At 38.1% G+C, this 18,936-nt stretch overlaps 1 protein-coding gene across 1 annotated transcript in view; it reads right to left on the bottom strand.

Moving 5' to 3' along the window:
* LOC143039879 (alpha-1-inhibitor 3-like) overlaps window positions 1-18,936 on the bottom strand; it is a 59,499-nt gene that overhangs the window by 9,369 nt on the left and 31,194 nt on the right. Inside the window, exons 17-28 of the mRNA XM_076210190.1 lie at window positions 18,773-18,935; window positions 18,260-18,488; window positions 17,682-17,905; window positions 16,666-16,748; window positions 15,688-15,809; window positions 14,909-15,059; window positions 12,686-12,966; window positions 10,678-10,948; window positions 9,878-10,029; window positions 8,225-8,437; window positions 7,238-7,552; window positions 4,331-4,417 (exon numbers count right to left, since the gene is read on the bottom strand). Of these exons, the coding sequence (XP_076066305.1) occupies window positions 4,331-4,417; window positions 7,238-7,552; window positions 8,225-8,437; window positions 9,878-10,029; window positions 10,678-10,948; window positions 12,686-12,966; window positions 14,909-15,059; window positions 15,688-15,809; window positions 16,666-16,748; window positions 17,682-17,905; window positions 18,260-18,488; window positions 18,773-18,935 (2,291 nt within the window). The remainder of the gene's footprint in view (window positions 1-4,330; window positions 4,418-7,237; window positions 7,553-8,224; window positions 8,438-9,877; window positions 10,030-10,677; window positions 10,949-12,685; window positions 12,967-14,908; window positions 15,060-15,687; window positions 15,810-16,665; window positions 16,749-17,681; window positions 17,906-18,259; window positions 18,489-18,772; window position 18,936) is intronic.

The following is an 18,936-nucleotide window of genomic DNA, read 5'->3' as shown; positions in this document are numbered from 1 at the left end:
AGGGGGGCGGGCGGATACCAACCTCCCCCGACTGGTAAAACTGGAGGAAAAACTTCAAGAAATGACCGAATATTGGGAGATTAGGTTCGGTAGGATAACAAAGATTGCGCAAAGTGTTGAAAGATTGGAAGAACTAGAGAAGGCGAACAAAAATTTAACTAATGAAATAGAAGAATTAAAAAGACAGTTAAAAGAAGTAAACGAGGAGAATGAAGAATTAAAGAGGAATAGTAAAGACAACAAACGGGCCATAGCAAAGGAAGCACAGGGCTGGAAAAAAAATCCAAGAAAACAGTAAAGTTGCATTTACTGACATGATTACACAGCAAATGAAAGAACAAACTGAAGACTCAGTTATTAAAGTGATGAGACAAAAGGAAAATATAGTAAGAGACTTAGCAGATAGAAAGAAATGTATAATTATATTAGGAATGGAAGAGAAACATAACCCAGATAGAACCACAAGAATCAAGGAGGAAAATGAAAAAGTAAGCAGTTTACTTGAATTAGTTCAGGAAGATGAACCTGAAATTATGAAACAAATTGAAGAGAAGTTTAGACTCGGAAAGTATAGTACAGATAAGACCAGACCAATTAAGATTAAATTCAGGTCACAAACGACGGCAGACAATATTTTATCCAAAACAGGGAAACTAGCAGCAAGTGAACAATATAAAAGGGTATGGATAAAAAGGGAAATGAATAAAGAGGAAAGGGAGGGGGAAAATGAAAAGACATGAAGCTAAGCAAAAAACGAGAACAGAATAGAGTGAGAAAAAGAGAAATTCTATTGGAGAGTAGTGAATATGAAAGTAAGGAAATTCGAAATACTAGAGAAAAACAAAAGGGAAACAGAAAACACAATGGAAGTGGCAGAAAACTAAAAGTGTCTTACACAAATATAGATGGATAAATAACAGGATTGAATGAGCTGAATGATTATCTGAAGGAAAAAGAACCGGACATAATGGGAATTGTAGAAACAAAATTAAAAGGTCCACTACCACCCAACAGTGTAGGACATGATACATATAATTATTGGATTAGAAACAGAGAGACAAAGCAAGGGGGTGGAGTTATGTTCCTGACTAAGGATATAAACGTGAGGTGTGTCACATATGGAAAGAATACAGTAGAGATGATTATGATCGAAGTGGAAGACAGAGATAAGAGGAGCAGAAAGTTTGTGATAAATTGTGTGCCTCCGAAAACAGCCTCGTGGGAAGAGAGTGAACATAAAAATATGTTAGAGGACACAAAGATAACATTAAATTAAATAATGGAAGATGGAGGAAGAATAGTTATAATGGGCGACTTTAATTGCAAAGAAATCTGCTGGGAAGAAATGACAGTAAAGGGTGGAGACGGCTCATGGGGAAACGCTCTAATCGAGATGATTACTGACCATACAATGACACAGTGGATACAGGAGAACACTAGGTACAGAAATGAAGAACCATCGAGACCAGACCTAATAATTACATCTGAACCTAGAATAGTGGACAAGATTGAATATAAAACACCAATAAGTAAAAGTGACCACATATTTATTGAACTGGAACTAAATGAGGAGAAATGCATGAAAAGAAATGAATATAGAAAAGGAAGAATGATGTATGAAAAAACAAACTTTGATAAAATAAGAGAATTCTTTCAAAAAGAAAACTGGGAAGGAATATACAAAGAAGAAGCAACAGTGGAAGAGAAATGGAATATTTTGACAAAAATTTATATATATATATATAAAAAAAAGGAGTGGAAAAGTATGTCCCAAGACAAAAACACGAAAAAGAATATGTAAAGTGCTGATACAACAAAAGTTGTAGGGAGTTAAAAGACAAAAGAGACAAAGATTGGACCAAATGGAACAAAGACAAAAGGCCTGAAAAATGGAAAATATATACTTGTTATAGAAATGAATATGTACAAGCGTGCAGAGAGGAAAAGAGAAAATATGAAAAAGATGTCATAGAAAAATGTAAAGATCAACCAAAACTATTTTACAGATTTGTAAACAACAAACTGAAAAACAAACAAGACTTGGAGAAATTAAGACAAGGAGGAGTTGAATACACAGAGGAAATAGAAATGGCGGAAATTATGAACAAGCATTTTAAATCGGTGTTTACAAGGGAGAACATACAACCTGAAGAGATCGAATGGAAAGAGAAAGTCCCCCCTATGAAAGAAATAGAAGTAACAAAGAATGAAATATTGAAACACTTGAGTAATCTTGATGTCAGAAAATCGCATCGATCAGATGAAATAGCAAACTGAATTTTGAAAGAATGCAGAAATGAACTGGCAGAAATGAACTGGCAAACAAAATACATAGCATAATAAACAGTTCCTTGAAAGAAGGAAAAGTTCCATAAGATTGGAAAAAAAGAAAATATATTACTTATATATAAAGGGGGAAATATAGAAGACCCTACCAACTATAGACCAGTCTCTCTAACAAGTACAATAGCAAAAAATTGTGAAAGAACTATCAAAAGTAGATGGGTAAAATATTTAGAAAAAAAAAAAACGTGCTAAATCCGAGGCAATTTGGATTCAGACAAGGACGATCATGCGTCACCAATTTAATATGTTTCTATTCAAGGCTAATAGATATAATACAAGAAAGAGATGGATGGGCTGATTGTGCATTTCTAGACCTAAAAAAAAACTTTTGACAAAGTACCACATAAGAAGTTGCTTAAGAAATTAGAAACTGAAGGAGGAATACAGGGAAAACTGCTTAAATGGATGGAAGACTTTTTGCAAGAAAGAAAAATGAGAGTAGTGATAAGAGACAAACACTCAAAATTGGATGAAGTAATAAGCGGTGTTCCACAAGGAACAGTTCTGGCCCCAATAATGTTTGCTATATATATTAATGATATGGATGAAGGAATTGAAAGCTATATGAGCTTCTTTGCAGATGATGCAAAACTGTTGAAAAAAGTGAACACGGAAGAAGATTGTGAGTCACTACAGAGTGATCTGAATAAAGTATGGGAATGGAGTAGGAAGTGGGAGATGGAGTTCAACACTAAAAAGTGTATTATAATGGAATTTGGAAAAAGCAAAAACAGAATAACAGGATCATATAAATTGGGAGAAGGAATAAAAAAAAGTAGAAAATGAGAAGGACCTGGGAGTCATTGTTATGAATAATATGTCACCTGAGAAACATATAAATAAGATTTTTGGAGAAACTTATAATTTAATAAGAACAATCAAAGTGGCATTTACATACCTGGATGAAGAAATGGTGAAGAAAATTCTAATCACTCTGATAAGACCAAGATTGGAATATGCAGCAACGATGTGGTCACCAAGTACAAAAAAAAATATATAAAAAAAACTTGAAAGAATACAAAGAGCAATTACAAAATTGGCACCAACACTCTCTAAACTATCATATGTAGAGAGACTAGCAAAGCTTGAACTACAGACACTAGAGCAAAGAAGAGAGAGAGGAGGTTTGATAGCTATTTACAGAATCATGAAAGGCATAGAAATTATTGAAAGAGAGAATCTGATAAAATGGGATGATAGAAATACAAGAGGACACGGAAAGAAAATCAATAAAGACAGCTATAGAAGAGATCTGAAAAAGAATAGCTTTCCTCACAGAGTAATAGACAGTTGGAACAAGTTAGATGAGAAACTGGTGTGTGCAAAAACATTACATGAATTTAAAAATAGGTGTGATAAAATGAGATATGTTGACGGGACCCCGCGAGCTTAGCTCCCCTGCCCGTAAAATACAACTAGGTAAACACAACTAGGTAAACACAACTAGGTAAACACAACTAGGTAAATACAACTAGATAAACACAACTAGATAAACACAACTAGATAAACAACTAGGTGAACACAAACTAAGTAAACACAAACTAAGTAAACACAAACTAAGTAAACACAAACTAAGTAAACACAAACTAAGTAAACACAAACTAAGTAAACACAAACTAGGTAAACACATCTAGGTAAACACATCTAGGTAAACACATCTAGGTAAACACACACACACACACACACACACACACACAAAGCTATAACAGTAGAATCATAATAGAAGTTTCAATTAGTCGCTACTTGTTTATTTATTATTTGCTTGATTTTCATTTATTATTAGTTCTCTGTCAATTTGTTATTTACTATTTACCTGTTTGTTTATTATTTAACAATACCTATGCGTTTATTTATTCTATTCATCATTATTTATTTTATAACTTTTATTCATTTATTATAATTTTCTTCGCATCCGACCTGGTTATGGACCAAAAGGTCTCCTGTCGGCATGCTCCGCCTTTGTAATCCTTTGTAAAACACTCACCCTTTCGATGGTAAACTCTGGCTGATAGTAATCATATGCCCGCACTGTGCCTGGTTTGACGTTATCGACGTCTACCTCACGTGTTACCTGAAACGAGGAAGGAAGAACATCGAGATTATTCAGAAATGGAATATGACCTTACGTATATAGGAAAGTAAGTGTGAGTGTTTGTAGGCATATGATACACTGCGGCGTCCCTGCGGGATACTGCGCCGACGACCGAAACGAGGTGCAGCATGGAGGGGCCTATAGCTGGTCTCCGGATCGAGCACAAACTCCCTACCCTCTCTAGCCTTTTGTACCAGTCACCCTTCCTCTTATTTTTTTTTTTTTCATCATCAAGCCAGTAGTCCTGGCCCTCCCCTCCCACACCTAGCCAATAGCCAGTGACAAACCAACTCAGGTGCGTACAAATTCCCCTCGTACACCAAATTGATACATTTATCACACATCAATTAAGTGCAACATATTCTGCACGCGGGTTCACCTCACGTGCATACTCGTCAACACAAACTAGTATACAAATTTTTAGCCTTAGTCTCCACACATCAGTGCTCACACTCAAGAACACCAATGAACAACATTACAAACACACGAAACTTCTTCAACATAACACACAACACTAATATAAGAAACTAAAGCCATCTTTACTGAATAAGTAATAGTCAGGGAAGACTGCAACAGTCAGGGAAGACTGCATACAACAAAAGTGGGCTCTTAACATTCGCACACCACAGCCTAACTTCAAAGTAAAACACTAACGGACACCTCTACTAAAATAGTCACAATCCAAATGCGTATAAAAAAACTTACAAATACCCCACCTTTCAACTCTAACCTCGAGAGAGAAAAGAGAGAGAGAGAGTGAGAGAAAAGAGAGAGAGAGAGAGAGAGAGAGAGAGAGAGAGAGAGAGAGAGAGAGAGAGAGAGAGAGAGAGAGAGAGAGAGAGAGAGAGAGAGAGAGAGAGAGAGAGAGAGACAGAGAGACAGAGAGACAGAGAGACAGAGAGACAGAGAGACAGAGAGACAGAGAGACAGAGAGACAGAGAGACAGAGAGACAGAGAGACAGAGAGACAGAGAGACAGAGAGAGAGAGAGAGAGAGAGAGAGAGAGAGAGAGAGAGAGAGAGAGAGAGAGAGAGAGAGACAGAGAGAGAGAGAGAGAGAGAGAGAGAGAGAGAGAGAGAGAGAGAGAGGAGAGAGAGAGAGAGAGAGAGAGAGAGAGAGAGAGAGAGAGAGAGAGAGAGAGAGAGAGAGAGAGAGAGAAGAAAGTGAGGGAGAGGAGAAAGCGAGAGAGTGGGAATGAGAGAGCAAGAACAAGAGAATGAGAATGGGAGGGTTAAAAGGAGTTACAAGGAACCCCAGTACCTCGAAAGGTTTTGCAACCCACATCAAGGAGGTATCGTTAAAAGGTTACTGGGGATTCATACTAGTACTTGCACTAATGTGTGTAGCACCTTGTCTAACATCTTTTGAATTGCTCAACCGAAGAACCGTTTACAACGTCCTTTGGCAGCTTGTTCCAAGTGTCGCAGATTTTACAGGTTAAGTCACCAACATTGTCACAAGAGTAACGAGGGGGATTAAGCTTTCACCCATGGTTGCGAGTGGCATTTATATTGAAGCTGAAGAGATGTCGATAGTTAATGTTATCATATCCCTGAAATATTTTGAAAAGCTCTATTAGCAGTCCTCGCAATCTCCTGGCTTCTAGAGAAAAGAGCCGCAATACCTTGAGGCGCCTCTGGTAGCCATGTGTCTAATGGCAGGAACAAGTTTCGTTGCTCGTGCCTGAACTCGTTCTAGTCTCTGCACGTTCATCCTCAAATTCTGCGACCAGAACTGGATGGCGTATCCCAGATGGGAACGAACCAGAGAATTGTAAAGTGTCAAGACTATTTCTTGGTTTAGGTAACGAAATTGTCTTCTGGTGTAACCTAAAAAATTTTGTACCTCCTTTTCTACTTCAATGCACTGTTTTGAGGACTGATCAAGACACCCAAATCTTTGTCCAATTCTGCATTTGCTATGTCATGACCTAGAAGAGTGTAGTCTGCCCTCTGGTCTAGATGCCCGATATACATGATCTTCCACTTATCCCAAATAAATGGCATCAGCCACTTCTTAGCCCACTTTCCCACTCTCTCCAAAACTGACCCAAGATTTTCTACACTTTCAGGTGTTGCGACATTTGCTCCCTACTTAGTATAATCCGCAAACTTAGCTATGCTGGTCACCATTCCAACATCTATATCATTGATATAGATGATGAAGAGCGGACCTACTACAGATCCTTGGGGTACCCCACTGGTAACAGGAGACCAGCTATACGATGTCCCATTAATTACTATACTGTCTTCTATCTTTCAACCAGGCTTCAATCCAATTTAACACTGCTCCTCTAATATCCATGGTTCGATCTCTCGACATTAACCTCATATGAGGTACCTTATCAAAGGCTTTCTGGATTTTTTTTTTTTTTTTTTTTTTTTTGTAGTACTTTCCCCACATACTTTCCATGGTACCAAATACGTTCTCCCTTGTAGTTCTTATATGGGTTCCTTTGCAGAACTAATCCATTCAAACCTTTCAATTTTTTTCGTATTTTGTACTCTTTCCTACATTTGTTTGTTCCTCAGATATACACACAGCCAGTTCAATCAGAGACAGGACGCTTCCTCGGTGTTTGCATAATTTCGAGAAAAAAAAACATAGTAGAACTATAAAGACTAATGATGTACATTTGGAGTATGATTTCTTAAACAACCGGGAGAATATTGCATCTGTCTCAGACGATCAAATGACCAAGGTTATTGATAGGTTGTGGGGATAATGGGAATAAATTTGGAAGAAGGTCAGGTGGGATGGGGGGGGGGAAGGTTACGATATGAATTTGGGTGATCTTACATTGAAATCTGCACACAAAGTAATACTGGTCAGCTCGTCGATATAAAACGTGACCTTGTTGCCATCTACTTCATATTTCTTGAACAGTTCTGTGCTGTCAACGACTGCCTGTAGATCCTCCTTGACAGGCACATAACCTGAGATGAGATCGATTTCGAGGATGGCCATGTTAGACGCCTGATCTGGCAAGAGATATCTAGCACATGCTCTGATGTTTTTGGTGAGACACTTGTCGTCCGGTACTGTGCGTGTGTTCACATCGAGGCTGAAGACGTCAGTTGGATCCGGGTCAGGCACGTTGTAGCGAAGGACAGCCTGCAGCGGAAAAGGATGCTTAATATTCATAATCACAAACCACTTGAAGGTACAAGTTTGAAACGCATGAACCTAGTGCATCACTGTGTGGAAAGGATACATTATTTTCTATAAAATGTATCTGGTAGCAAACTTGTACAGAGTTTAACCTATGTGATTAGCTTTTAGTGGAGGGAAATTTGGATGTGAAAATTACAAAATAATCATCACAGCTCTGTATGGTATTATGTGATAAATACAGTACATTTAATCAACAATAAACACATTTCAATTATCTACCTCACTTCAGACATTTAATTGTAATGTCCTCAACGTTTGCTATTTCAAATCTAATTCATTGTATATTCCTTTCTAAATACACATTTTGGACTCAGTTATTGTCAGTTTCATTATTACAAAATTACATTTCCTTCCAATCGTCTGGTACAAAATCCTACTATTATTACCTATCCATCCTAAGCGGTTTAGAGCGCCATTACTTACGGCGGAGGTCGAAACGACGGGAGTTCGAACCTCTCCACCAGGGAGTCGGACCAAGGGCATAGTTAATTAAATTTAATGCTACAAAGTCTTTTGTAAGGAGTACCGTCCTTGCCTCCTGATAGGGGCTAGTTAACGACGTGAAACCGAATTAAATTATTAATCCTGAAACCTTTCTAGTTCTTTACTAACCTGCAGGTTAGCACAGCCCTGGCCTCTCATGTCAAGGTTAATGGGAGTAGGCACAGTAGGAAGCATCACAAACTGCTGGACAATTCTGTTTAGATCGTTAACTTGGAAGGATTGCTGCAGGTTTGTGGCTCCAATGGTCACAGCTATATTGGTATCACCTTGTTGGATTGGGATGGAATAGGTTGCCAAGGCCTGGAGAGCGACTACAGTGTCCTGGAAAAATGTGCATTAGTAAAATACATTTGTCCCTACAAGACCTATAGAGTAGGCTAAAAATGGCATTTGCAAATTGTTTAGTCATTTAAAATTTTGAGCCAATAGTAATGTCCAAAAGTTTAATTATTGCATTACTAGACTGCAAGGTAACCTTACTTGGAAAAAAATACCCTTTTCGGTCATACCATACTCCTGTAATTATATATTTAACTTACAAGTTATATCAGAGTTGTGTCTATTTACTTTCCATCCTGTCAATGTAAAAACAAATTATATATATATATATATATATATATATATACAGTATATATATATATATATATATATATATCATAAAGCCATGTTTTCCTTTATAAGGAATGTCGCATGCACCTATCCTTCACCGTTCCAACACACATTTGTTGTCCCTCTTATCTTACCTCCTAGTGGATAAAGTACCCTTCATATCTCCAAACCACTGTTTGGGTTAGAGGCAGTTTATCAAAGCTTTTCATCTTACTAATGTGATTATCTTAATGCCCTTTTCACCCTATCTAGCGCTTTGCTTACATATACTTAGATGCTTATTGATCAAAATTTACCATAAAAATTACTTTGTATCGTTTGACAACAAACACTTTAGCTTCCCATTCATTATTATATTTTTGTTTTATACATTCCGTTTATAAATGTACATTAAAGCTTTCAGATAATCTTATCTATAGAGGGACCATTTATGGCTGCAATAAAACAAAAACAGTTGAATGAAAATAGTTGTAGACAAGTCTTTTTTTTTCTTTCCATGAGAATATGGACCTCTCCAGATCTTTTTCAATGTGATGTCTAGATACAAGATTCATTTACTACTCCCACTTGAGCAATATAATCTAATCATTAACCATAATTAAACTAATTCTCTAACCGACCAACTAACCCACCTTTCTGACCGACCAATTAATCCACCCTTTAACCCAGTGTTTCCCAAAAATTTTCTCAGGCGACCCCAATATGATCCTAATGATATGAGCGCAATCCCACTAATCTATTTGTATACGTGTTAATATATATGGTTATTGTATTGAACTTGTATAATTTTGCAACAAAAACTTACCCTACAAGATGTCTTGACGACCCCAGGAAAACGCTTGGCGACCCAAGGGTTGGGAAACTGCTCTAACCGATTAAATATACCTCTCCCGTTTACTCCCTCTTTGCCAACTCTCGTTGGCTCCAGCTCGAAGTCCGTCCCTAAGAAGGGGTTTACACGGGTCTAACGGTTCGTCGAACGCGGTTCGGCAGACACGTGTTTAAAGTGATGTGTGAACGGGGTATAACCAACGTGTTCGACAACCAAATACCCCGTTCACACATCACTTGAAACACGTGTCTGTCGAACCGCGTTCGACGAACCGTTAGCCGGGGAAACCCCCTCATATTCTGAAAAAACGTAAGCCTTACCTGTGTGTAATAGAAACCACCTTGGCCATTTCGTTGACTAACGATCCATTTCACGACCTTGAAGACCTCCGAATCGTAGCCAGCTGCATCCAGGGTCATCATGGCCAAGACTGCATAGCCAGCAATCTCCACCGCCACACCTCTACTTAAACCTGTACATTGAAAATTCACATGCAAGACCACGTTAATCCAACTTGGATTTTTGTCAAGTAATCCTTGTATAACACAGACATGGCGAGAGCGGTTATAGATCACCAAGTGGTCCGAGGACCATCGGAAGAAGAGTAAGAGTAATCCTTGCGTAGACTCAAGCTACGAATTAAACATGAGAATATATTTTGATTGGTCTTTTGATACCTAATGTGGATGGATGCAGAAGAAGAAATTGTTAAGCTCTATATGAAAAGGTGGAAGAAGTATATTTGAATGTTATAGGAAACCTGGGACCAGTCCGAAGAGTGCCAGTTTCTCTGACTACACCTCCGCCGAAAAAAAAATAAATAAATTAAACTAAGTAAGCAGCTAGACAACTTAGTTGATAGACGTTACAAGATGTTCATCTAATCTTATCTAGAAAAATAATTAAAAATGTATTACATGCCATCGCCTTTGAGCAAAGTTTTATTCAATAACTACATGATTAGAAAAATTAATTCTACCATCTTCTAGACCAAATCTTCTTACTGATAGATTGAGGTATTAGTATTTATACTAGTTTTAATGTTAATAACCTATATCATTGTGTACCCTTTTTGGTATCCTGAAGATTTCAAAGCTACCTAAACTGAAACATGCCATACCTGCTGGAATTTCCCACATAATTTCGCTTAAGGATTTCTTGGCTTCCTGGAGGAGCTCTTGGATAACTGTCCTTGCTTCGGGATGTCCTGCTAAGGCCAGAGCATAACTAGTTATGGCCCGAGTATAGGTAGACCAAGTTTGACGTTGTTGCATTAGACAAGCTATGCCTCTTTGCACAGCAGGAACCTGTGGAGACGTGCCTGCCTCCATGACTGCCATCAGAACATAGGCCGTCAGGGGAGTGTCTGATGTGACTACGCCAACGCCTCCCTGTCACCAAGAGATAATATAACAGTGACTGGAATTAAAAAAAAAATATATATATTCAGCAAGTGCTAAGCTATATTGTGACTAGGGGAAGAGGAGTAGATAGTGGAGAGAGAAGGGTTGGAGAGGCTAGTGTATAGGCAAGGGAAAGGGAGAAGTCAGCGTACAGGTAAGGGAGAGGGAGAAACCAATAAATGATAGAGAAGACTGTGTATAGGAGAGGATCAGAGTAATGTCAAGGGTAAAGGAGAGGCTAGCGTAAAGACAATACAGAATGGGGGAGACGTATGTTATAGAGCCTTGCTTTGCGTTTTAAATTATATACTTTGGTTTAAAAGCTTAAAAATCAAGTCATTATTCATACATAACGGGACCTCAGACATCTATTTGTGTATCTATGAAAATATAATGGATTGCAAATATACTTCCTACTCTTCTCCTGGTTACCACTATATAGTTCATTAAAGCTCTCTCTACCAGTTTTCCATCCACCACCCTCTCCCATGTGTACTTATGCTCGACTTTTTTCTTAAATGTTAGGTATCCAACTCATAGTAGACACACCTCCACCATCAAATCTCCATTACGATTTTTTCCTGGCACTCCACACTTCTCAACCACGCTTCTCCTAGTATTGAGATTTCCCAATACCACTGCATTGACATTTCTCCCTAAACCCTCTATGCACTAAGAGTTTTGGATATACATGTTCTCAGGAGAGAGAGTGGGGGAATATTAGATTTTTTTTTTTTTTTTTTGTGGAAGGTAAGTTGAAAGTGGAGGATAAATGGAGAAAGGACAGAATATAAGCTGTTAAGGGCAGTCAAGTGTTTTTACGAGAGTAGTAGAGCCTGTGTTAGAATTAGAAATGGAAAGAGCGAGTGGTTTGAGGTAAAGGTACGACTTCGCCAGGGATGTGTCATGTCTCCATGGCTGTTCAATTTATACATGGATGGGGTGGTGCGAGAGGTAAATGCAAGGGTAATAGTGCGGGTATTGGAGATGGTTAAAGAAAATGGAGAAAGTTGGGAGATAAGCCAGTTGTTGTTTGCTGACGACACTGCGTTTGTAGCAGGATCAGAGGTAAGATTAAGGAAGTTAGTGACAGTTTGGGAAGGTGTACGAAAGAAGGAAGTTGAAGACAAATGTGGGTAAAATGTGACGAGATAAAGGCACGCACACATACACTCACGCACATGAATCTATTGTCATTTATTTATCTGTATTCACTTTTGCATAATGGCAAAAAAATTCAATTTTCGATATAGGTACTCGAGATCATGGGCATGTTGAAAGGAAAATAACGTCGTATATGTACGAAACATGTGTAGTGTAACACTTCACCTCTACAGGATAGAGCAAAGGGTTCCAACCAAAGAGTGCCGTGAGATCAACCGAGGATGCCGCCAAAATTCAGGGCAAAAATAATTTTCGCATTACCGACTCTATATGTCATCCATTTTTGCTCATTAAAGCAGCATCAGTGTAAAGACGAATATTTTCATATTGTCCAGGGACAAAATTTTGTTACACTGATGTTGAATCAACAAAATACTGACAAACTAGAATTTAGATTTTCTAATAAGGGTGCCGAGGACTTCTGAAAGGCTTGGCAAGGGTGCCTCAACTCAGAAAAAGTTAGAAACCACTGGGATAGGGCGTAATTTCTATTCTAGCTGTCTCTAGGTTTTGTTATTGATATTGGTCACAAAAGAGTTCATGAACTCCAGATGTCCTTACCTTCATAGCTTTATTGAAGACTTTTCCTTTTGACACGAAACACCCGCTATTTGATTGTAACGTTTCGAGCCATTTGATGGACTTGGTCAATTCTTTCTCATCAATGAAGATGTATTGCTTGGCTAGGGCATACGTTTTGATCACAAATGCAGTCAGCCAAGTGGATCCAGATTCCTCCTCCTTCGCTGTTTCGCCAGTAGGTTGGAAGCCTCTTCTTACTGTTCTTTCGAAGGCGCCGTAGGAACCGTCATCGTGCCGGTATGCCAACTGGCGTTCGTAGCCTGCCAATGTACACAAAGGTCTCAATATTAAAATGTGCTATGATTCTGACTAGTCCTGGAAGAAAATATGCAACAAGATGAAAGCCCATGGTGTAAGCGAGTTGCTAATAAAAGTATATTACAATGGAAAATAGTGTATTAATCTTATCAATTAAAGCACTGCAACAAAAGCATGCGTACGCTTTAAAGGCGTAAGAGAAACTGACACAACTTTGGATCTCAATACCCTTCATAAAGAGAGGAGAGTGTCAAATTAAAATGTGCTATTATTCTGACTAGTCCTGGAAGAAAATATGCAACAAGATGAAAGCCCATGGTGTACGCGAATTGCTAATGAAAGTATATTACAATGGAAAATAGTGTATTAATTTGATCAATTAAAGCACTACAACAAAAACGTGCGTACGCTTTGAAGGCGTAAGAGAAACTGACGCCACTTTGGGTCGGCGGGAAAGCATATACGACCACATGGAAGTGACATTGATACAATAGTTATAATAGATTAATAAATAAATTTCATAGTACTTATATACAAAAGGAGGGAAAGCATGTATTTCCCAATCTACTCACAAGTACAATGCACGACAATCGTACAATGCCATTCGCATGCACCTACACAACAAAAGTTAGATTTACTAGTCAACCACGGAGGGGGATGGGGGCTAAGTGGGGCTTAGCAGATCAATATTATTGCGCAATATTCCGCATCATACAATATCATCGACGCTGTAGGGATGGTACATATGTTTGGTCTTTATATTTGACGTCTTCACTTGCTTTTTACATGGAAAGTATACTTTGGTAATATTGTAGTTTCGCTTTACAAAATGGAGTCGCAGAAATATAGAAGAACTCTACGAAACCACTAAACAAAACCTATTCAGAAAATACAAATGGATTACAAAAGCGGAGCATGCCGACAGGAGACCTTTTGGTTCATAACTAGGTCGGATGCGAAAAAATAATAATGATAAAGAAATCAAATAAAATGAAATAATTATGATAATATAAATGATAATAAAAAAATAAATGCATACGTATAGTTAGATCATAAACATACAAATAACAAAAAAACAAATAAACAAATGATATAAAATAAATGGTAGTCATTACAGCATCTTACTTAGATATTTATCTAAACGAATCTTAAAGCTCCGAACTGAACTATATTGCGCTGCCTCTGCAGGAAGTCGTATTCCATTCATTAACTACACAGTTGGCGAAGTTGTTTCTACCCACTTACAAATTAAATCTATTTCCTGACAGTTTGAGACCATTATTTCTTGCCTGATTCTCATTCAGTGTAATATCCTATATTAGGAACGATAAATGAATTATGAATAAATCCACCTATATTAACATCGTATCATAAGCATTCGAAACTAGATGAATTCTTTTTCAGGGTGTAAACAATTCACCCCTTAGACTTCTACGAAAAATCTGAAACTTGAGTGCATTTGAAAATGGGTAAAATTCGAAAGTTGTATTTTGTGAACCCGATTACATTTTTAGGGTCTGAAAATAGCATTTTACACAAATAACTATATAATTGTACAAATATCATAGATATCATTAACTACTTAGACAAGTTCTATAGACAAGTTTTATAGACAGTGTTAACTCATCAACTGTTCAGAAGAAATGGAACAATGGATTTTGTTATTATTATTTTTACTTATTCATTTATCTATTTATTTATTTATCATTATTTATTTGTTTTTGCTATATCTAGATTTTAGATTGGAGAGGTTCCTTTACACAGTGCCAACTACCATGACCACGAAACTAAGAACCATTATTTTGATTTTAAGCATTTCTCAATGGCAAGATCTCAGGAGATTGGAGTAACATACCAAACTGTCTGCCAAAAAAGAGTTTGAAACCGTCATCGAAAACTAAAATAGCAACTACAACGAATAATCTCGTTGTCCCCAAGTCTCACCTCTTTCCATGTTTCTCTTGATCCGGGCTGCAATTTCCGGCGTGAGTTGCTGCGATGCTTCCAAATACTGCATGACGAAAATGTTTGGAGCAAAGAGTACTAGGTTTTGCTCACCACATCCAAATGGCATTCGGACTAGTCTGTCTACGTTCTGAAAACAAATGACAAAGAAAATAATGTTAAGATACAGTATCAAGTGTTAAGAAACAGGGGCCACTGAGGGAGTACCGTCTGTTACAAAGGGTTCCTTTGTAGCATCGCAGTGGCCGAAGAGACTCAAGTATTAGAAATATTAGCGTCCCTGGTTAGGGTAAAAAAAAAATCCTTTATATATGAAATATAGAATGAAGAAGCCTACATTTCCATAATCAAATTTACGGATTTGCTTTTTAGGAATTCATAAAATGTAATTATGTAGGGGGAAAAAAAAGCCACAGGCGATTTCATAAAGAGAATAGGAATTTGTCTAGTTTTGCTACACATATAACATTATCAAGATTCCTCATTTGGTGGGACAGATGCGAAAAAATAGTTGCGCATTCACATTGGTTTTACATAACTTGTTTTGGCATCTAGCACCTTAACTATGAGATTTGGTTTAACAAAATTTCATCATTTTCATTTTCAGCAATCTTTTTGCATTTCCTAAAGCAATTTTCTTGTAGTAGGCTGTAATAACGCATAATTAAAACAACAAAACAAGTTTGAACGAACAAAGGTACTCACACTAAAAATCATTTTCCAACGCTTAAAAAAACGAAAATACGACTCAAACTTACGGCTAGTGTTGGGCCAAGCAAGTCACCAGATACAGTGAAAAAGGCACGTGCTGATCCTTCTACAATGCCTGCAGGTATATCCACACTACCTATGTTCAGAGAGTCTACGTTGTTCTCCAGTTCTGAAGATGTAAAATGAAATTTTCCTCAATAGAATTAAAAGAAATAGCTCGTATCGCCAGCTTTGAGGAAAGATGCAAGAAAATGAAATTTTCCATAATAAAATTAAAAAAAATTGTGCTCATATCTCCAGTTATCAGGAAAGATGTAAGGAAATTAATTTCTCCATAATAAGATAAAAAGGAATATGGTGTTCATATCTCCGGTTCTGAGAAAGATACAAAATAACTAATTTCTCCATAATAAAACCAAAAGGAATGTGGTGGTCACCTCTCAGACATGTGGATGAATACCAATTCCTTTACTTTTCTTAAGCTGTATTCTGGAATCAACGATGGATACCTTCCAGAAGTACTTCTACTAGGAAGGATCCACCACCACCTCATTTTTAATCTCATCTACAACCTTACCTCTATTTACAGAATCAGAACCTTTACCAACTATTCCCTTCTCTAATTTTTCACATGAGAGTGGACAATCGACGACTGTTCCCCTTTTTTTTTACCCATTTCAATAGACTTTATGTCAATGACCAATACGAAGAATAGGAGTAATTGTCAATTGTCAACTCTCCGTGTGTGAAAATTCGGGATGGAAACATAGTTGAAGATGATAGAGATCGTGGTTTTGTCTAATCTAATTCATGTAATTATCCAAGAGGTCACCGGGTAGTACTTGTTTTTAGGGAACCACTTGACTCAGGGAAAGTATAAAGTACTGTTTGCTCGGGCTTAAATATTGAAAATGTTGTTGGCCAATGGCATGCCATGACATTTAAAACAAACAAGTTTTACCCCCCGCACTTTTTTTTTTTTTTTTTGCCACTGCCTTACATACAAACTGTCGTCTTGCACCTACCGTGTGCGCAGACATACTTGGTCCAAGTCCTCTCTCGTTCGAAACCCTCAGCCTCTACCTTGAGAGGTCTCGTCAGGGCGTCTCTGCAGAAAAAAAAAAACATACAGACGACATCACTTTGGTATCAGTCGACAAAGGGTTGCCTCGAGTTTTACCAAGTGGAAAACCTGCAGCCTCACATAAGCTAGCAGCATTCCTCGTAACCTCCCACAGATCTCTCTGGGAAGAAACTTGAGACTCGTCCTTTGTATCAATGTGTGACCGTTTTTATGTCACCGGCTCAATGGGGTAGGAAAAAGAGGGTCGTTGCTAGTCGTCGGCTCTCCACGTTTGAAAAAGCGCAAGAAATACAGTTAGAATTGATCAAGATATCTTGGTTCCAGTCCGGAGACGGTGACAGCCCCTCAGGGATGCATCTCTTGAGGGAGATGAAGAGGTTGGAGATGTTTCGAAAATGGGCAGCCTCACCGTCCATTTTGGAGTAATTACGTGTTAATTAGTCAAGTAGTCAGGGCCAAATTCGGGGTAGGGTTTGTGCCCTCCATACGAAGATCTGTGCATACTATAATTAAAAACAACTCTTATTTGACCCTCTCTTAAGGCCTCAACCCTAATACTTAATGATTTGGTTTAACGCCATGAACACTTATCAAATGGGATCAGGACGTTGCCACTTAATAAATGTAGTTTTGGAGCAGAAATCTAATGTAGTATCCATTTACTATGAATTCTTTCTCCCTGCTGGATTCGATCCACCTCTACCAACGCGGCGCCCAAGTAGCGACCGTTTGCTTCTGTCTGCCTAATGTATGATGATTAGATATATCGCTAATATTTACTGTTGGGCTCAGTCATCACAGGCACAAGGAATACCGTTTATATCTACCCCTCCCTACTTCCCCGAAACCCGCAAATCAGACTTTCAAATAACTAGAACATTTTTTTTCTAAGTGAATATTGGTTTGTGTGAAAAGAAATATTGAGCATCACCACATTACACTCGTACTGCTACATACCTCTTGGTAATAGTGCCCTGAAATCCACATTGCTGACCGGCCGAGTTGTCCACAAAGGCTCTTGCTGTCAAGTTTACGTTTCCTATTTCTTTCAGCTTGATACGGATGGTGCTAGTGGCTTGTTCGTTAGAAGTCACACAACCAGAGCGTTCGCCATGAGGAATAACGGCATCACCGTTCCCCAGTATATCAAAGTATGGACTGCTGTCTAGTATCACTCTTACCTTGATTAGAAATGGACAATAGACACAAATTGATGGTCACTTCTATCTAAAAATTAAGCTAACAAAACTAGGTCATTTAGATTACAAGTAATTCACAAATGGAGGGTCATAAACTGATAGGTTAAAAAAAAGTCCGATTTGGTTTGTTTATACACAATCGTAGAATAACAAGCCTATAATCTTAAAAACTAAGTCTAAATTTTCGAGAACCAAAAGTCATATATCATTTACCATTTGCAGATGCTAAACGAAAAGTCATTTGAAATTCAGATATTCTTTAACTGCTTTGTAAAAAAAAAAAAAAAAAAAAAAAAAAAAAAAAACGAAATGTCACTTGAAGAACTTTTCACTTACGGGAAGATTCTGGTCAAGGTAGTTGAAAACCGAAATCTTGACAGGAAGGATCTCGCCGCGTTTGACTGAAGCAGGTAATGTGATCTCTGCGAAAAACGACGTGAATGTGATGATGGAGGACTTTTCAGAGAAGCCTACGCCCTTGCTTGGATGAACACACACCGTTTTGCCCACCCACTCCGTCACGGTGTCCGGCACGGTGAAGACGCCACTGCTTTGGCCCGAGCTCCTGTGAGGGATATCATAATCGTGACAATCATCCAAATTTCAACGATGATCTTAATCCATCTAACATGGATATGAATTATGGAACTCTGTTTACACTGGATTCAATCCAGTCTCAAAACTATTCTCCTGTTATCAGCCAAATATTCCAATTTAATGACAGTTCATCTCAGTATCGGCCTGCACCAAGTATGAAATTTCAATCGAGATGCACTTTAGCATTGAACGTATATTCTTTCCGTTGTATTCATCATATGTGTGAATATACACGGGACACAAAGTACCCACGGGATGACAGTAAGGTCCCATAGCCATGTCTCGGGGAAGTACGTCCTGATGACATCTTCATCTGTTGATCCGGGCGGCGCAGCTGGTCCCAATCTGATACCTGAGCCACCTCCAACTCCACCCGCCGCGAAAATTCTACCATCCTGATCCCGACTCCGAGGAAC

Source organism: Oratosquilla oratoria, chromosome 2, assembly GCF_046742065.1.
Source record: "Oratosquilla oratoria isolate Oo_2021 chromosome 2, ASM4674206v1, whole genome shotgun sequence".
Taxonomy (NCBI): Eukaryota; Metazoa; Arthropoda; class Malacostraca; order Stomatopoda; family Squillidae; genus Oratosquilla; species Oratosquilla oratoria.
The sequence above is the reverse complement of the archived record's forward strand: the minus strand, read 5'-3'. Positions and strand labels throughout refer to the sequence as shown.